General features: G+C 52.1%; 8 protein-coding genes across 8 annotated transcripts; 5 read left to right on the plus strand and 3 right to left on the minus strand.

Annotated features, from left to right (window-relative positions):
- Window positions 1–685: 685 nt before the first annotated feature.
- Window positions 686–1,000, plus strand: KRP23_8283 (uncharacterized protein; the record flags this gene model as incomplete). Its single annotated transcript, XM_067893703.1, has 1 exon — window positions 686–1,000. The coding sequence occupies one exon, from the start codon at window positions 686–688 to the stop codon at window positions 998–1,000; it is 315 nt and encodes a 104-aa protein (XP_067743208.1).
- Window positions 1,001–2,280: 1,280 nt separating this feature from the next.
- On the plus strand, window positions 2,281–2,606 carry KRP23_8284 (uncharacterized protein; the record flags this gene model as incomplete). Its single annotated transcript, XM_067893704.1, has 2 exons — window positions 2,281–2,329; window positions 2,395–2,606. The coding sequence occupies 2 exons, from the start codon at window positions 2,281–2,283 to the stop codon at window positions 2,604–2,606; spliced, it is 261 nt and encodes an 86-aa protein (XP_067743209.1).
- A 110-nt stretch (window positions 2,607–2,716) lies between these two features.
- On the minus strand, window positions 2,717–3,183 carry KRP23_8285 (uncharacterized protein; the record flags this gene model as incomplete). Its single annotated transcript, XM_067893705.1, has 3 exons — window positions 2,717–2,845; window positions 2,918–3,003; window positions 3,177–3,183. 3 exons carry the CDS (start codon window positions 3,181–3,183, stop codon window positions 2,717–2,719), a joined length of 222 nt encoding a protein of 73 aa, XP_067743210.1.
- A 1,305-nt stretch (window positions 3,184–4,488) lies between these two features.
- Window positions 4,489–5,364, minus strand: KRP23_8286 (Homeobox protein knotted-1-like LET6; the record flags this gene model as incomplete). Its single annotated transcript, XM_067893706.1, has 1 exon — window positions 4,489–5,364. The coding sequence occupies one exon, from the start codon at window positions 5,362–5,364 to the stop codon at window positions 4,489–4,491; it is 876 nt and encodes a 291-aa protein (XP_067743211.1).
- Window positions 5,365–5,674: 310 nt separating this feature from the next.
- KRP23_8287 (Ankyrin repeat domain-containing protein 50) lies at window positions 5,675–9,194 on the plus strand (the record flags this gene model as incomplete). Its single annotated transcript, XM_067893707.1, has 5 exons — window positions 5,675–8,197; window positions 8,269–8,391; window positions 8,466–8,695; window positions 8,766–8,895; window positions 8,964–9,194. The coding sequence occupies 5 exons, from the start codon at window positions 5,675–5,677 to the stop codon at window positions 9,192–9,194; spliced, it is 3,237 nt and encodes a 1,078-aa protein (XP_067743212.1).
- Window positions 9,195–9,353: 159 nt separating this feature from the next.
- On the plus strand, window positions 9,354–10,970 carry KRP23_8288 (uncharacterized protein; the record flags this gene model as incomplete). The annotated part of the gene is made up of 4 exons (XM_067893708.1): window positions 9,354–9,524; window positions 9,595–9,663; window positions 9,730–9,982; window positions 10,939–10,970. 4 exons carry the CDS (start codon window positions 9,354–9,356, stop codon window positions 10,968–10,970), a joined length of 525 nt encoding a protein of 174 aa, XP_067743213.1.
- A 3,679-nt stretch (window positions 10,971–14,649) lies between these two features.
- On the minus strand, window positions 14,650–15,408 carry KRP23_8289 (uncharacterized protein; the record flags this gene model as incomplete). The annotated part of the gene is made up of 1 exon (XM_067893709.1): window positions 14,650–15,408. One exon carries the CDS (start codon window positions 15,406–15,408, stop codon window positions 14,650–14,652), a length of 759 nt encoding a protein of 252 aa, XP_067743214.1.
- Window positions 15,409–15,589: 181 nt separating this feature from the next.
- Window positions 15,590–18,208, plus strand: KRP23_8290 (Beta-galactosidase 5; the record flags this gene model as incomplete). Its single annotated transcript, XM_067893710.1, has 4 exons — window positions 15,590–15,968; window positions 16,024–16,420; window positions 16,485–16,731; window positions 16,796–18,208. The coding sequence occupies 4 exons, from the start codon at window positions 15,590–15,592 to the stop codon at window positions 18,206–18,208; spliced, it is 2,436 nt and encodes an 811-aa protein (XP_067743215.1).
- Window positions 18,209–18,234: the final 26 nt, after the last annotated feature.

Below are 18,234 nucleotides of genomic sequence, written 5' to 3' on the forward strand. Positions count from 1 at the left end.
CTGGAGTGTGTTGATATCAGTCCAGCTGTACTGTAGGCCGGCATGTCTTAAAGATGCAGCAGAGTAATGTAACTCAGTTGAGTTTTCATTTTCATACAGCACCGGTCGAATGCTGCATCGCCTTTGCAGATTCTCAAGATCTGCTGTGCCGACAACTGCCGACCTACCCTGGCATTAGGTGAGGTGAATTTCGTCAGCTTGATTGACATAAAACGGTTTTTATCGTTTGAAATGGCCAAAAGGGATAGTAATTCGTATCTACGTTCTCATGCACATGAATGCCAAATCGCTGGGTACTCGTGTGGCAGCATGGTACATGTATGCTATCGCAGCTTGTCTACATGTCATTTGACAATGTCAAATGGTATACAGTAGTGCAGATAAGAGTGCAACCACCACCACCAAAAATCGTACCTGACCTCAAAATGGCCATTCCATACCTGGTCAAGTTGCACCAACAAAGCCCAAGATCACTGTGGAAGCTGGCTTGCTTCTGGCTTATAACTCATTTAGATTTTCTATGATATAATGTACCTCGAGTGCTCTCCCATCGTAGTCAAGCTCCTGAGATGGACGACACAGTTGATTCAACCACTGCGACTCGCAGCCTTGCGAGTTCATTTCATAACCAGCCCTCGAGCACTCAGAGCAGCCCAAGAAACTCAAAAGCGTAAGCGCATTAGCCATGCGTGTGACCCACTTCTTGCTGCTGATCGCTGTCACCTGCGCTGCCTCTTGGAGCACCATCGCAACCGCCGAGAGTTCCGTCCAGACCAAGAACCTGGTGACGGACCCCCACCATGAACTCGCCAACGAAGGCCACCGCTACCTCAAGGGACGCAAGCACACTGCCGAGACGGGTGCAGAGGAAGAAGAGAGACTGCTCGGGCTCGGAAAGCTGAAGGGTTTCTTCCACAAATTGGTCAACAACAACAAGTTCAACAAGAACTACATCGCGAAATACAAGGCAAAACTGGACAAGGTTGACCTCGGTATCTAGACGTAGCTAAGGGTCGAATGCATTTCGGCGCGATACGTGCTGAGTATAGTTAATAAGGATGCGAGCCACGCGTTGAGCTGAAAATGCGTTTACCCCCCCCCCCCCCCCCCCCCCCCCATTCACCGATGTCAGAGGGTATTGACAAGTCTGAAATTCAGAGGCGACACGTGATTCACGTACGTGAATGTCGGTTATTGTTTGATGAACTTTCGCATGTTTCACAAAGTGTAGGAAAGTGTAAAGCACTAGCGAGGGGGGCTGGCCTTGCTTCGGAGGATTTATTGCCGTAATGTCGTAATGTATCGACCAATATCAAAAGTGAGAGCTGCTGCCCAGTCCAGACATGGGAAAGTCTGTCCGCGCAGCCTGCACGCACTTCAACAACATTGTTCTCGTAAACCCAGCGTCTGCATCCTGTTCTCAAATGTGTTGTTCGCTGCTGAGGAGCTACCACTCACATCTAAAACTGCTATTCTTGGCGGCCCTCCCGGTGCGGACGTGAGGCTCGAGGAGAATGCTGCGTCGACTCGAGAGCTGCTCAACGGATGTCACGTCACGCGACCTGCATGACGAGGCTGAGCACCGTCCAAGTTTGCTTCAAGACAAGACGTAAGCAGAAAAGTTTCCTAGTGTCGCCGTGTAACTATCTGGAGATGGGGAAGGTTGCATGGCGATACAGCCGGCTTAGGCATTAGCCCTTTCGGACTCTGTAGGCTACGTACCTACAGGACGCCCTTCGGGGAATAATGATTAAGTGCGTATTGCTTGCTTTTGCTGTGATTCTCACATTTCACCGACAGGCATTTCCCAAGGAACGCTATGAGTGGGCAAACGTTTCACACACAAAAAACAATGCCACGGGTAAACAGGAAATCGCTTTGCAGAATGCACAAGGAGAACGGTAACATTGTACTACGTACAGCAGTATTGGATACTATATCCGCAAAAGTTCTTACTGCTGCAAATTGGCTACCCCTACATGATTGTGGTAGCCAATTGCATCATGTGACCCCAAAAAAAAAGCAATCACTAGAGTCACCTGACATGGTAATGGGAATGAGGCAAGCCTTGTCCTGGCGGAAAACATGCCAAATAACGGGTTTTGGTATGCGTTTCAGTAGTTTTACCGTTTCTTTGCTTCGCCCTTTATGATTGGCTGAAGTATAACTTAAACAATCGTACTTGAAGCCAATTCAACGGTACTCGCTTCACACCTGCGGACGCCGTGGCTCCAAAACCCCACACAACACCCGCGGAATTCCCTCAAGTCCACCGTCGCCATGTCCGCCGCCCGCCTGACCCACGTCGCCAAGGAGCTCACGGGCTTCGGTGCGTCCTCCTCGTCTCTTCTGTCTAATCCCCCTTTCTAACGCTCCCGCATCTATCTGCTACAGCCCCGTGGGGCGCCCCTGGAGCGCTGCTCGTCGGTTGGATGGCCTGGCCCGCCCTCACGCCCACCTTCAAGGAGGAAACGCTGGGCCTCAAGCCCGCCGAGCTGCCGTCCGCCCCCGTCTCATCCCCCAAGAAGGAAATCTTCCGCGCTTCCGGCAAGTACAAGTACTCCAAGGGCGAGATCGGAGAGGCCCCCACGCTCGAGGAAGACTAAAAGGCAAGGCCCTAAATCTCCACCCCTCTTTGGCCTTTTGAAGAACTTCTTTTTAAACTCGTCGATTGGCTCCAACTGCTCATTGCGCTTCTTATCGCTGTCCCTCTGCTTCATTCGCTTCTCCTCAACCAGAGATGTGGAGGTAAACGGAGTCGACGCACGGCGCCGTGGCCATGGTTCAGGTCGGTCTTGACGAAGCCGGGCTGCAGCACGATCTTGAACGGCGAGAGCGCCTTGAGCTAAAACAACGAGGAAAGAGGAGTTGGGTTAGTAAAGCAAAGAGTTCTCCAGTGCAGAGGGTGAGTCCGTACATCGTGAGCCTTCTCCAACGTCGCGTGCCGTGCCAATGACCTTCCAGCCAGCTTTGGTGTAGTGCTTGGCGAAGGTGAGACCGAGGCTGCGGGTGGCGCCAGTGATGAGAACAGTCTTGTTAGAGGCGGACATCGCTAGGTGAAGTTGGTTGCTTGGAGTGTGCTGCTTGCAGGTTGTTGCAGAATGAGCTCTCGCTCGGCAATGGATGTCGCTCGCTCGCGTAAACTGACGGTGGGGTGATCCGAGACGCTTACGCACCGGGCATCTGCTGAACAATGGCGCGCACGTTCAGCCACCTCTTACAATTCAACAACGTTCTCGTCCTCGTCCTGCTCTCCCGGGGGGTTCATTTTCGTTTCTTCTTCCTCGTCGCCGTCCTCCTCTCTCAAGTAGCACATCGTTGCGTCCTCGTCTTCGTCCTGCTCTCCCGATGGGTACTTTGTTTCTTCCTCGTCCTCCCTCAAGTACATGACGCAAGCAGAACGCCTCGAGGCCCATTGAAGCACCCGTCCTTCATGCCAAAGCTGCTCGAACTCGCGGTTGGTCGAATCAACGTGCGTCTGATCCGTGGTCGTCAGAAACGTCTCTACATGGCGAGCTCCATTGAACGCGGCCTTGCTGTAGTTGCCCGTGCCTTCTAAAATGAACTCGTTGTTGACGACGGTCCACTTGTTGTAAAAAAAATTTTGGTGTTTTTTGGAGTTTTTTTTCTGCGTTCACAGTGAACACTTACTATCTTGAGAAAAGTATAGTCGACCGCTTTCTGTCTCGCCGACATCGCCAACGGAGTCAACCGTATTTCGTTCCAAAATTTGCGTACCCAAGCCATGTTTTTCTTTTGAAGCGCGCTTCGCTCGTCGACAATCATGCGAACGACGCAGCCGGCTTCAAGCGCCTTCAGTATGGCCTCTCCAATGCGATCGTTCGTAATGGACATGTGGCAGATGTCCAGCGAACCCCGTGGTCTAGCGGCCAGGCCAAGATAGTACACGACCTTGTCCTCGGCGTCGGCGTCTCGAGAAAACCACCGCACTGACGAGACGTTTCGTGCAGGGCGCGTGTCCTGCATTCCGACTTTCACATACTATCCCGGATAAAATCAAAATTATCCAGATACACACTTTCCTGTGAGACTTGATGAGGTCAACAAATTCAGAGCGAAAAGTTTGCCAAACCTGTAAAACCATATGCCAAGCAAATATCCATTTACACAGGTTTGCAAACAACCGCTTTCAATTTGTCGATTTCACATACTTTATTCAAGTGATTCTGAAAACGAATTTTCGCTCCGCTCTGAAGTTGTCGACCCCATCCAATTTCGAAGGTTACCTCGTTAAATGAATAGAATATTACATTCTGGCAAAGGGCCTCTAGAAAACCATAGTGTTGCAATTTGAGAGCGGACGCGAAACCGCTCTGAATTTGAAACAGAGGCCTATTTTTCTGGATATTTAATGGATCTAGCTAGCATCGCCAATTTCTTTTTTGGAACTTACCGTCTTACATGTACGACGACGCAGAGTTCATTTGCTACATCGATCGGTAGCAATCGATCGGTCGTACAGGTACTTCAGGCTTCGGTCTGACGCAGGACGTAGTCCAGCAGACAGCGCGGCTTCTTGGCGTTCGAGCGGTTGGGTTTCCAGTGGCGCTTGCGCATGTTGGCGAACCAGTTGCGCACCTGCTGCTCGGCCAGTCCCGTCTTGTCCGCGATCTCGGTGCGCTCGTCGGGCGACGGGTACGGGTTGTCCTTGTGGGCCAGGAACCACGCCACGAGGAACTCGTTCGACTTTTTGGTGATACGCGAGCGCTTGGCCGGACCGCTGCCCGACAGGATCATGCCCTGGGTCAGTGCGTCCGCGCTCTGGTCGTTCAAGGCGGGTGCATGACGCTTCTGCAGCAGCGTGGTCGTCCACTTTTGCTCCTGCTTGAGCGTTGACGTCTCCTCCACGGACGCTACGGCGTCCACGCACATCAGACATACAAACTGCCACAGCCGCCACAGGTACAGCGCCGCCTTGAGCATGGCCACATCCGTCGGACACATTTCGCTCTGGTCGTCCAACTCCGCAATAAGGATGCACCAGCAGTCGGACACTGTACGCAGCTCTGCGTGCTGGTACGCGACCGCCTTGACCCAGAATTCCTGCTTGGACGTCCGGTCCGTACAGTGGACGACCAGCGCTGCGAGAAGCTTCGCCGGCTGCGCGATCATGGCCAGGAGCTTGTGCGCGAGCGGCAGCAGCGCGTGGTCGTGCATTGGAGCAGCCGCCTTCTCCTCCTCCTCGGCGTCGCAGCACTGCAAGGCCGCGGCCATGACGTCCTCGTGTGTCACATGGCGAAATGCCTCGAAAGCCTCAACCGGGACGTCGTTAGCCGTCAGCGCCGCTTGCTGGGATTTCTCTCGAGAGCGCAGGCGGTAGTTGGCGCGGTTCGGAAAAGTCATTTTCGCAAGTGAGGGAAGGAAGCACCTTGTCAAAAAGGGGACGCCAATTGGCTCGAGGCGCAACCAAAAGCTGGGACGCTGCGCTAACCGCCTGCAACCCACACATCAGTCCAATTACTGTCAGCGCCCCGAGGCTTTCGTGGATGGTTCCCGACTAGGTGCCGTGAACTTTGCCAGGCCTCACTTTTGTTAACTGCCATGTCTAAGTTGTTTGACTAGACTTGGCCAACGTGACGTTGGTAGTGGCTTGTTACTCAAAAATAGCGTCTCGGCAGCCCGAGCTCCTTGCAAGCCTAGAGGCATTTGAGTGATGGAGTGGCTCGAAGCTCATGCTCGGCTCGAGCAGAAACGGACGGCTGCGGCGAGACGGCAGCAACGAGAGCTTTTCAGGAAGAAAAGAGAGGCTGAAGCTCAAGAGAAGGAGTTGCAGAAGCTTGCTGCACGATGTCGTGAGATGGAGGTGGAGGAGCGATTGTCTGTCGCGATGGAGGCTTGGTATCTTGAAGAGGAAGAACGGAAGAGGATGGAGAGCCAGCGACTCGAAGATTTAAAGCTGTACGACAAGATCTCGAAGACAAGGAAGAGGACAATGACGCTGGGGATATCTGTGTCTACTCCAGGTGTGACTGGACTGCAGCGTCTTCGCTTGTTGGAAGCACGGATCGCCGAGAAAGAAATCGTGTTGAAGAAGTCGCAGGAGGCAAAAGTCCGACTGGATGCACTTCCTGCTAAACGAAACAGGCTCACGCAGTTGATGCATTCGTTCTTCTCGTCCAGCGTGCGGAAGAAGGTGGAGCACGCAGTTTACCACCAACACTGGGATCGTCTTGTACCTCTGTTGGACCCAGCAACTGCGTCTTCAGGGAACCAATCTGCCAGTCTGCTGAACCATGAGAGCGAAAATGGTTTCACGCCTGTACTTGTCACGATTTTTAAGGGGAGATTGCGGGTATTGAGACAGCTACTTGAGCTTGGGGCCTCCCCCAACACGGAGACTAAGGCAGGAATGACACCACTGCTAGCTGTTGTAATGACGGGAGACATCGTTGCCTTGAGTATTCTGGCGGAGTTCAAGATTGACTTGAATCACGAAACAAACAACCACGTCAACGCGGTTCTGCTGGCTGCAGACAAAGGGCGTGAGGAAATACTGAAAGCGCTGCTGGAATATGGGGCGAATGTCGATGGCGTGAATAGAGTTGGGAGATCAACACTCATCCAAGCTGCAATCTCGGGAAATGCGGACCTTTTTCGAATTCTTTTAGCGTTTGGTGCTAATAAGGACCTGTGGGATCGTGAGGGCAAGACCGCTGTTGACTGGGCGATTCAGTCGCATAACCCTGCCATGATATCATCGCTAAATAGCTCCATCACCAGCGAGAATCTTCTGGCGCAGCTGAAAGCAGAAGACGAAGATGAAGACGGAGAGGTTCTGAGCGCGCTGTCGACTAACCGAGTCATGCGCCACAAACGGATGGCGGAGATGGATAAGGCTATGCGCAATGCAGATCTAAAGAGAATTCGAGAGCTGCTATCGTCTGAAGCGTTTCAGCTCAGCCCAAACTACGAAGATACCAACGGCAATTCACCTTTTCTAGTGGTTTGCACTATCGGAACCTATGCTGATATTGTATTTTGCCTCAAGAACAACTGCATTCCGACGCACCAAAACCGAGAGGGTATCCATGCATTAATCATTGCGTGCAAGCGCGGAGATACGGCCATGATCCAGCTGCTCATGAGATGCGGCTGTAGTCTTTTCACGCGAGATTTCTCTGGCCACGACGCATTTTACTACCTGAATACGTATGACCACCCAGACCTGGCCATCGAATTTACAGTCAAATATCGTGGTCAAGACGGTGAATGTGCTTCGGCACTGAAACTAGGAAACACCGTATCCTCCCTGGGATTTCTGCAATCAGAGTACTCGATTTCGTTGGCACAAGCAGACCTTTCATTTAGTCTTGAAAGTGGAAGTAATGGGAGCAGCCGCAGTACTGATGAGACTGGCGTCGTGGGGCCTTTTCACGATGAAGACGATGGTGCGGAAGACGAATCTGTCAATGACTCGGCAGTTCGAAGATGGGGAATTGAACAGGAGACTCTGAAGAGGGATCGACCACGACGGCAGCTGTATGAGAAAAAACGCGAGCGTATTTTAGCTGCAAGAACTCAGGGTCGTAGGAACGGATTGATAGCTCCGTTACCTTCAGACCCGGCTGGTCGACTGAAGTTCCCTCTTTGCGACAACTGCCAGTTGAGTCGAGCGCGTAAGCGATGCCCTTCGTGTGATCAGGTGCTATGCGATAAGTGTCATGCACGTCTGCATGAGCTGGCTAACCGACGGCACCATCGATATGAAGAGCTGCACCCGGAGTTGCACGTGGGGAACGAGCTCAAAGAAGTTGTTCAGACAAACCAGGAAAACTCCCTTCGGTACACCGTCATGAAGAGTGTCAGTCGTGTTGTTGAAATGCGTAGCTTGTTGCAGGGTGAAGACTACGCTGCTCAGAGTATTGTGCCCCAAAGTGCTATCGATCCGGAGGTTGACAAATACAAGCGGAAGAAACGTATCGCCAAGGAGAGAGCGATATCGCAAATGCAGATCAATGTGCCAGTGGCTGCTGCAAAGCATGCAGCTCAAGCCGATGAAGCAACGATCTTCACCCAGCCAGCTGAGCTTGAACTCGCAGCTCTGTACACAACGCAAAAGAAGTACGAGAAGGCTCAACAACTACTTTGTCAGGTGGAGAAACTGATCACCGACTCGCTTGGGATTCTTCATCCGACGATGCTCAAGGTGGCCATCGGAAAAGCGCGGATTTCACATGTACAAAAAGATTTTTTCTCTCTCGACACGGGCACCAACAGAGTTTTGACTGTTTTTGCGAGCTGCAACAGGATACTAGTCAGTTTCAGCAATGTGCTAGCACGATCCAAGATGCGCTTTCACTCTTTGAGGACATTATCCCTTTAGACGAGAAGGACATGCTCATGGCTACCTCGATGTTGCTCCAAAGCTTGGTGAGACTGCATCCAATCTACATTGTTTTGAAGATTGAAGATACTTAGCGATCTATCCGTGGCTTTGCTCGCAGGACGCTATGGAGTGCTATCACACAGCTGTCCAAGTATGCCGGCACGTACACATCATTCGGGTGCGAGCCCTTCCACCTGCTCACAAATGTCTGAAAGAAATCCGACAGCAATTGGACGAGTTCATTTCTAAGCGAGAAGCAGTCGACATAGGTAACGAAGACCTCGTCACGCTAGCGAAGATTGATCAGGAGAAGAAGCGCATGGAACAACTCGCGAACGAGAGTGAAAAGTACGCTGATAACGCGATCGGATCATGAGCTCTTTGTGCCAATCTGTACTAACGAATTCATTATTTCCAGGCACCTGGTAAACTTTAGGAATTTGCTCACGAAAGATCCTGAAGGTCTCTCTACCTTTTTGACATTCGCAAGACAAGAATTCGCCGACGAACTCGTTACATTTTGGATTTCGATTCAGGAATTTAAGGAGGTATGCATCGAAGTTTGAACTACGTTTTCCTGGTTGCTCACCGCGATGTTTTCCCATTACGCGCACAGGACCATATCGATAACAAGACCCTGCGGTCACGGGCAGTGAGCACTTACCTCAAGTACGTCAAGTCTCGGCGTATCAAAGTCATCACTGCAGCTCAGCGCAAGAAGATCAAGAAGGCCATCACCACTCCCGGTAAAAAGATTCCTCGTACACTGTTCGACGACGTGCAGGCGCAGATATTCGAGTTGGTGTACAGGGGGATGTACGTCCGCTACCTCGCGCAAATCAAGTGATGAAGTGAATAGAGACACGATACTGGTCTCGTTCACGTACGTTACTATTACTACGTTGAAGCGACACCGTCGTTTCAGGGTCACAACTCGATCGGCGGAGAAGACGTTGGTGCATAAGCCCCCGTCCGGTTGGGACTAACGGAGGAAGACACCTTCGATATGCCGATAACCTCGACTGCATCACCGCCACAACAGATCCGGCGGTTCCCCCAGGAAGTGGGCTCTGTAGTGTATGGTTCACCCCCTTCTTCACTGTCTTCAGACGATGAGGAAACAGAGTTCATGGGAAGAAGGATTCAGCCGATTCCTCGAAGAAGAACACCTGGAAAGGTAAAGACTAGAGTAGTGTTGGTTCTGGTGCAGATTATTCATCGTTGATCTGGTTCTGCCACCCTTGAAGACTTTGGACTGGAGGAAGATCAATGGAACGAGGAACCCATCAGTGGCGAGTGAATTCGGAGACTACACGGTGAGAATACGCTAAAGAATTTGTTTTTTACCTGATGATGTACTAAACGCCGTGGTCACTTGCTAGACCTCACGCAGGATGCCGCGCTTCCAACGTCAAACCAGGGGTTTGAGTAGACATCGCTCACCATCGATACCCGAGCAGTCCAGCGAAGTGTTTGTGACGACGATGGACGAGGACGATCAGCAAATGTTCATTGCTTTATTTTACTGGAGGAGGAAAGTCATTGAGACGCACTTCTCGGCATGGAAATGGGTTGTATTCACTCTGCGTCGATCTGCAAAGCAGATTCATCGCTACGGCGTCAACACCCGCCTGAGTAAGTCGATTCCCACTGGCCCACCTCGAAGAAACCTCATCCTTAAGCGACATACTGGTCGATTGAGCTCGGAAGAATCAGAGGCGAGCCAGGTTGCTGATAACTACGAGAAGCTTGTTCAAGTTACCAAGCAAAGTCTGCATGGTATCGACGTACCAGGGATAAAGGAGATGAGCCCTCATTCTCCCACCAAAGCTGATCTGGTCGATGCCTATCCTAGTGAAAAACGCCGCCAGTTCAGGGCACAGCTACGCTTGGTGTACGTTTGCTTTGGTCAATGGAAATCCACTGTCGAGGAGTCGAGGAGGAGACGAGTGCACCAACTCATTCAAGCGACTGATTTTCACCGTAGTCAACAGTTGAAGTCTGCTCTCCGAGCGTGGCGCTGCGGCAACAGAATCCACAAGCTGAAACGAAACCGACTGAATGCTGCTCACCGATTCCATTGGGATCGCACAAAGCGGTTTGTATTTTGTGAGTGGAAACGCTATTGTCGAGTTGAGCGCGAGATTTCCCGGCGGCAGAACGTGAATGCAGTTCAGCAGAAGCGACTTTCCTTGCAACACTGGTACCAATGCATCGTACAGACACGAAAGTGTCGGGATTTCGTGGCAAACCGATGCCACAATCGTCTTCGTAATACTTTCAGGTATTTTCGAGTCGGCGTGCATCGGGCCAAAGGAGAGCGCCTACAACGTGCTGCTGCTACTTTGCACAGTCAAGCTAGGCGACAACGTACGTTTCTTCGCTCGTGGAGGGAAGCCGTGTTTGAGGATCCATCCTATCTGTCGTCGATTGATCACGGGACGCGGGTCAGCCTATCCAGTGGCGTCCGAAAGTGGAGAAAATTCATCAATGCGAGACAACTGAGATCCCGCAAAGTGCTTCTAGCAGATTTCTTCCGGTATCGAGCGTCTCTAAGACGTGCGTTTCGAGGGTGGGGTCAATTTCTTGAGTGGAAGAGACAACGCAAACTATTGTACGATGAAGTTGAACTACATCACCGACGAAAATTAAAGCTGGAAGGTATTCGAAAGCTTGGAGCTGCTGCTTGTGCTAACCGGATTCAGCGAGGCCAAGTCAGAATGGCGACTCGATGGCACCAGCGGAAGCTTGTGGCCAGATTGTTTGAGATATGGATTTCTAGTGCACGGGAGTGTGGCCGAGTGCGCACATTTCGCTGTGCTGTGGATTCAAGGAGGTTGAATAACGTGTTCCGATCCTGGTGCAAGCTGATAGCAGTTTCTAAGCGCCTCAGATCAAAGAAGTTAATGGTGTCAAAATGCTGGAATGAATGTGTGCTAAGAACATACATGACCAAATGGGTGCGACTGCAGCACATTAATTCCTTCATCTCGTCGCTTGGAAGCAAGCGCCGGAACCTGAGTACTGTGAATCACTTTCATGCTTGGCGCACGTTGTGCACCAACAAGATGCTATTGAAAAATGCGGTAGAACAGCAGCGCCAGCGCATCGAAGCTGCTCTCCTTGAGCGTGTAGTAAGTAAATGGTTTGGAGTGACATTGAAAAAACGATGCTTGAAGCGGTTGGTGAAACTTTTCCGGAAGAAACAGGCCCGGCATCGTGTCAGGTCCATTTTTCGACTCTGGAAAGTTCATTCTCACGTCTGCATAGCTACTCGGAAGCGAGATCGAGATCAAGTCCGGTTATCGCTTGTGGAATGGAAACAAGCTTGTCGAAAATGTAAAAAGAGCAGAATGACCATGGCTGTTGCTGCACAGTACTATCGTGAACGACGCTATGTCATGGCAGTGGAGCAGTGGCTCGCATTCACTGGCCAAAGAGTTCAAACGCGGAAAACTGAGCGCAGGGCTCTTACACATTACTTTGGTCGGATTTTGATCAGTTCACTACAACGTTGGTATATTGCAGCAAGAGAACTTCGGCGGCAGAAAGAGTTCCTACGCCATCGTCGGCAGCTTCGAGACGAGCAAGTTTTGACCCGTTGCCTGTACGCTTGGTATACAGCCGTGCGTCAGCGGATTCAGCGTAGAGCGCGGGGATGGACTGCTCTTCAGTTCCACGTGGAAAACCTCCAGCGTCGCTCATTCTACGCTTGGCAAAACTTCCAACAAGCTCGTCTTGCTTGGAACGAGAACATGTGCTTGGCTGCTGTTACGTATGACAACAGTTTGCAAGGAAGCGTACTGCGTGGCTGGCATATTATGGTGCGCGAAAGGATTCGGCGCAAGCTGAGGCACTCTCTCGTGCAAAAGGCGGTTGGACAGAGACGTCTTCGATCTAGTGTCGCGCGGTGGTTCAGTTATCGTTGTGAACGTCGACGTCGACGCAAACAGAACGCTGCAGCAGAATCGTTCTTCAACGAGTATGTCTTGTGCTTAACCATGTATCGCTGGCAGCACTTGTGGTTCAAAACATCTATGCTGCGCCAAAACAAGGCAAAAGTAGCGACTCAAATCAACGCTCTCCGACTTACAAGGGCAGTGGCGCAGTGGCGCGAAAATTACCGGTACAACTCAAGTATTCGGGAAAAGAAGTCAAAGGCGTCTCAATTGTGCACCACGAAAATACTAACAAAGCATTTTCAGACATGGAAATGCTACCACAACGCCATGCGCCACAAAGTCTCAAGACGGAGATTTGTCGCTCGACTACGGCACCAAAAATTGTTGTCGCGAATGTTTCGGAGATGGCGACAGTATTCGGAGATCAGTACGTTGGCCAGACTGCAACATCACCAAGCTGCTCAACATCGAACAGCATCGGTGCTCCGCCTTGCATTTCATGGCTGGAAGAGGTATCGCAGCAATCGCACTCTCCAATTGATGGCGTACTTTCATCGCAGAAGGTTCGTCCTTCAGAAGGTATGGACGACCTGGTTATCACGTCTCGAGTACACTGCCAATGTGCGTCGAAACATCTTGGTGACCAACCAATTGCTTCGTAGTAACCTCTTCCGGGCCACATTTGTTCGTTGGAAATCGTACACTTCACGCCACATAAAACATCAGATCCAGTTGTGTCGATCAGAAGATCACCACGTTCGGCGGTTGTACAGACGAGCGGTGTCTCGCTGGAGAAAGCGAATACGATTCCAACGCGCAGTCGCCCAGGCTGCATTATTAGGCCAAACCAACAAGGCTAAACAGTGTTGGAGACGATGGAATCGCTATGTTGCTACCAAAAGCGAGCAAAAATGTAGACGCGTACTGGCTGAGCAAACATATCATCAGAATCGCCAAAGGAGACATTTCACAGGCTGGAAAACGCTTACAAAGCGTTGTTTACAAGGCCGCAGGGAAAAGAGCGATGCCTTGTACCGTGTCTCGTGCCTGAAAATGGCGTGGGCCCGATGGCACCGTGTGATCGGTTGGCGTAGGCGTATCGCTACCATGGAATGTCGGCGGCTCGACTACTTGCAGGCAACTATGCTACGTAGGTGGCGTGCACATACTCACTACAGAGTCGAGAAGAAGAAAACATTGGCAATGGTAGCGAAGTTCCAGCAACGCAAGCTACGAAGGAAGACTTGGAGGTCTTGGCTCCGGTACATGACGCGTTGCCACGAAAAGCAGAAACAACTGGTATGGGTACTAAGCTACTACTCCGTAGAGGTTCTGCTTCGGCAGTCTCTTGTCTCGTGGAGGAAACTAGTGACAATTCAACACGCACACCGGGAGAGTAACGAGATAGCAGCGTCGTTCAACACACACCAACTAGTTTATCAAGGCTATCGCAAATGGAGAGCATTCGTCGAGCTCAGGAAGGTGAAGTTGGAACAATCTGAAGCACTACTGCAGAAGTGTGAAGCGTTGGTATTATCACGTAGCGTACGGAGGTGGAGAACCCAGTCTGCTATTTGGCATCAGCAGCGCCAGAGCGACTCGACAGCAACGCGGTTTTATCGCAGAAAGCGTCTAGCGAGTGGCTTGAATGAGCTTCTCAGCTGGAGCGATTCCCAGAAGAATACCCGTGAGCTCACTATTCAGGCAAAACATTTCAGAAATGGTAAATCAACTGCGGCGTGCTTCCGCTGTTGGCAACGGTATCATCAATGGCGGGCGAAGTATGCTCACTTGGCTTGTGTGTTCAAAGAGAACCAAAAGGCGGATTCCTTCGCACGGTGGAAGCTGTACTGGCAAAGCCAGCAAACGATGAATGAGAAGCAGCTACAAGCTAGAGTTTTTCACTGCGTCCATGTGGAGCAAAGACTGCTGAGCGCATGGATGGAATATCTGCGAGCTCGAAAGCAGAAGAAAGTGGCGCTAGCGTTCAACACTGGGAAGGTAAATCGCACGATGTTTGGGTTCTGGAAGCACAGGGCTCACGTTCTACGGCAGATGAGGAAGATGTTTCTGTACCAGGAGTCTTTTCGAGCTCAAACGCACTTTGGTGCCTGGAAGAGATACTTACTGACCCGAAAGCAGATGAATGAGAGGTTACGCAAGGCCATGCGATTCAGAAGCAACCTTCGCAAGGCGCATGTTTGGCAAAAGTGGAATGCGTGGGTCTCCATACAACGACAAGAGCGTGAGACGATCAAGCTCGCGGTTGCGTTCCGGCAGCGGTTTTTCTCTCGCAAGAGTTTCGCAGTATGGAGAAAGCGAGCTGCGTACTGGAGACGCAAGCGTGCGCTGGCCAACCAAGCACTCCGCCATTACCAGGAAAGACTAGTCTGTCGGAGTTTACAATCTTTTGTCGACTGGCGGCAGTCGATAAAGAGATTGGCTCGGCTTCAGCGAGAACTCGCAGCTCTGCTCATTGAAAAGCGCAAACGCCTTGCCATCTCCACCTTGCGCGCCTTGTGCGCAGAGACGAATCGCAAGCAAGCGTTGGCCAAGCAGGCCTGTCGCCACTGGCAGCGATATCACCAGCTCAAGTACTGGGGATGTGCCATGCAGTGGTTTCGTGTCGCTCAGCATCGCAAACTTCAAGGCATTCAAGCCGACGCGTTTGCTCGCACCAATCTCTTGAGACGGTGCCTCGCCGCGGTTCGAGTCCACATCGTCCACGTGAAACAAGTCAAGGCAAGAGTAGACGCTTTCCGCTGCCGCTTCTTCCGCAGCGTCGCCGACGACTGCTTCTTTCAGTGGAGAGCGTTCGCCACGTTCAAACAGAAGCTGCGCGTCTTGAGGAGGAAGACTCTGCAGTCCGAGCGTCGCCAGCGTCTCCAGCACTGGCACCTCATCACCGTTGAGCAAGCTCGTCGTAGAACAAGGATGCAGCAGATTGCAGCCAAACGTCGACAACGTGAGCTCCTGTGCTGGTTTAACCACTGGGAGAGCGTGTGCACGGATCTGTGGCTCGAAAAGGAGCTCGTGACGCACCACCAGCGCCACGCGCACAAGCGGCGACTGCTGCGCTGCGGCATCAACGCGCTCAGTGCGCAGCTTCCGGCGCGTCACGAGCGTCAAAAGTGCAGCCGCTTCTTCCTGCAGCACCATCGCCACTTTATCATCCAAATCCTCCAGCAATGGCGCCAAGCCACTTCAACATGTGACGTGTGAGAAACTCGGCACACTGTACCATATCGGAGGCATAATCATGTTGCTGTATCGAAAAGATCGTTCCCTTCACTCGCGTTCACTATACATTCCAAGATCTGAGTCCCCATAACCAGACAAGATGTTCTCCGACTATGAGCGCCTGCCGGTGGACGCCCGTGCGTCCCCCAGGCCGCGCCGCCGAACGCACCGCATGGATATCGCGCTATTGAGCGTCCTCCTGTTCGTCGCTTGCTTCATCGGTGTGCGGCCGCCCGCGCTGCGCTCCCAGAAGCCGCTGCTGACCCCTAACAAGTCGCACTTCTTGACGTACGAGGACATTGACGCAGCCACGCGCCAATCAGGATACAGCGTCACGTACTCGCCAAGAGGCTTTGAGATCGACGGCAAGCGGACGCTGTTGCTGGGCGGCTCCATCCACTACCCGAGGAGCTCCGCGGGCCAATGGGAGCAGCTTCTGAGAGAAGCCAAGCGAGACGGACTCAACCACGTCGAAATGTGTACGCAATTCGTAGAAATGTTACATTAAGGAGTTTCTTACTGTTATTTTTGTAGATGTGTTCTGGAACTTGCACGAGCAAGAGCGCGGCGTGTGGAATTTCGCGGACAACGCCAACATCACGAGGTTTTATGAGCTGGCGGCGGACGTGGGGCTGTTCCTGCACGTCCGGTTCGGCCCCTACGTGTGCGCCGAGTGGAGTAATGGAGGTCTGCCAGTGTGGCTCAATTGGGTCCCAGGGATGAAAATGAGATCGAGTAATGGCCCTTGGCAGAGGGAGATGGAGAGGTTCATAACGTACATGGTGGAGCTGTCGAGACCTTTCTTGGCGAAGAATGGAGGGCCGATCATCATGGCACAGATTGAGAACGAGTTTGCGTGGCACGACCCACAGTATATTGAGTGGTGTGGTGAGCTGGTGAAGCGACTGGACACGTCGATTCCCTGGATCATGTACGTTGCAAAAGACGCTGCTTGGATGTGGCTGGAAATCAATCGCTGACGAGTGTTCGTGCAGGTGCTACGCCAACGCGGCCGAGAACACGATCCTCTCGTGCAACGACAATGACTGTGTTGATTTCGCGGTGAAGCATGTGAAGGAACGCCCCTCGGACCCGCTTGTGTGGACAGAGGACGAAGGATGGTTCCAAACATGGCAGAAGAACAAAAATAATCCCTTGCCAAATGATCAACGCACTCCTGAAGACATGGCGTACGCCGTTGCTCGGTGGTTTGCGGTTGGTGGCGCCGCACACAACTACTATGTACGCAATATGGTGCTGAAGGGGTGTCGTTAGATGAGGTACTGACGATTTTGGATGCTGGCAGATGTACCACGGTGGCAACAACTACGGCAGAGCTGCGTCAGCGGGGGTGACTACTATGTACGCCGACGGAGTGAATCTTCATGCTGATGGTCTCAGCAACGAACCGAAGCGTTCTCATTTGCGCAAGCTTCACGAGGCTCTGATTGAGTGTAACGATGTATTGATGAGCAACGACCGGCAGCTGTTGCACCCACATGAGTTGCCACTCGTGGACGAGCAAGCAATAGAGGCGTCAGCAGAGCAACGTGCCTTTATCTATGGCCCAGAAGACGGACCGAACCGAGTGGCGTTTCTGGAGAATCTGGCCGGTAAGAGAGTGACTGTGGCATTCTCCGGTGGCAAATACGAGCTCGCACCGCATTCCATGTTGATTCTCAAGGATGGAGATCTACTCTTCGACACAGCAGATGTGCAGAAATCATATCCTGGCCATCAGCATCGATTGTACACTCCAATTGTACTGGCCGCTTCTCTCGAGTGGGAAACGTGGAGCGAGCTGAACATCTCATCGCGAACTCCGAGGAAACGTGTGGTGGCTGATCATCCGATTGAGCAACTTCGATTGACAGGGGACCGAACGGACTATTTGACCTACGAAACCACGTTTTCCCTCAAGCAGCCGAGTGAAAGCGGCAGTCATGGCGGTGTGCCAACGGTGAAGGTGACCTCATGCGAGGCTACTAGTATCGTTGCGTTTGTTGACGGCTGGCCCATCGGCGAGAGGAATCTAGGGTATCCTGGTGATAACTGCTCCATGGAGTTCAGGTTTCACCTGCCGGCAAGCCTCAATCTTGAGCAGCAGCATGATTTGAAGCTGATGTCAATCAGTTTGGGGGTCCATTCGCTTGGGAGCAACCACAGCAAGGGGATAACTGGCAGTGTCAGGATTGGGCACTTCAATGTAGCAGAGGGCCAGCAATGGACCATGTACCCAGGCCTCGTCGGTGAGCAGCTGGAGATCTATTACCCGCAGTGGGCGGACTCCGTTCCATGGGCACTGGTTCCACGCGCCTCCGAAGACAGTATTAAGAGTGGACGGCAGCTGATGAGTTGGTTTCGGACTTCCTTCCGCTATCAAGCAACGGTTGATGGACAGCAGTCGTCGATTCTTCTGGATTGTCTTGGACTCACTCGTGGTCGCGCGTACATTAACGGCCACGATCTTGGTCGCTATTGGCTCATCAACGACGAAGGCGACTTCGTTCAGCGCTACTACCACATCCCGCGGGACTGGCTGTTGAAGGATCAGGAGAATCTGCTGCTGGTGTTCGACGAGTTGGGCGGGTCGGTCGCTAGTGTACGGGTGGTAACCTCCACGTTGGTCGCGGAGGCAGCAGCGATAGAGATTGGCACTAGCGCCACCGACTTTGCAACGTCGAACGAGTCTAGCGTCGTCGCTGTCAGTCGAGAGTGATAGCAGCAGCTCCACTTTATCGTAAG

The sequence above is a fragment of the Phytophthora ramorum genome (genome assembly GCF_020800215.1).
Source record: "Phytophthora ramorum isolate Pr-102 chromosome Unknown Phyram_PR-102_s0007, whole genome shotgun sequence".
Taxonomy (NCBI): domain Eukaryota; phylum Oomycota; class Peronosporomycetes; order Peronosporales; family Peronosporaceae; genus Phytophthora; species Phytophthora ramorum.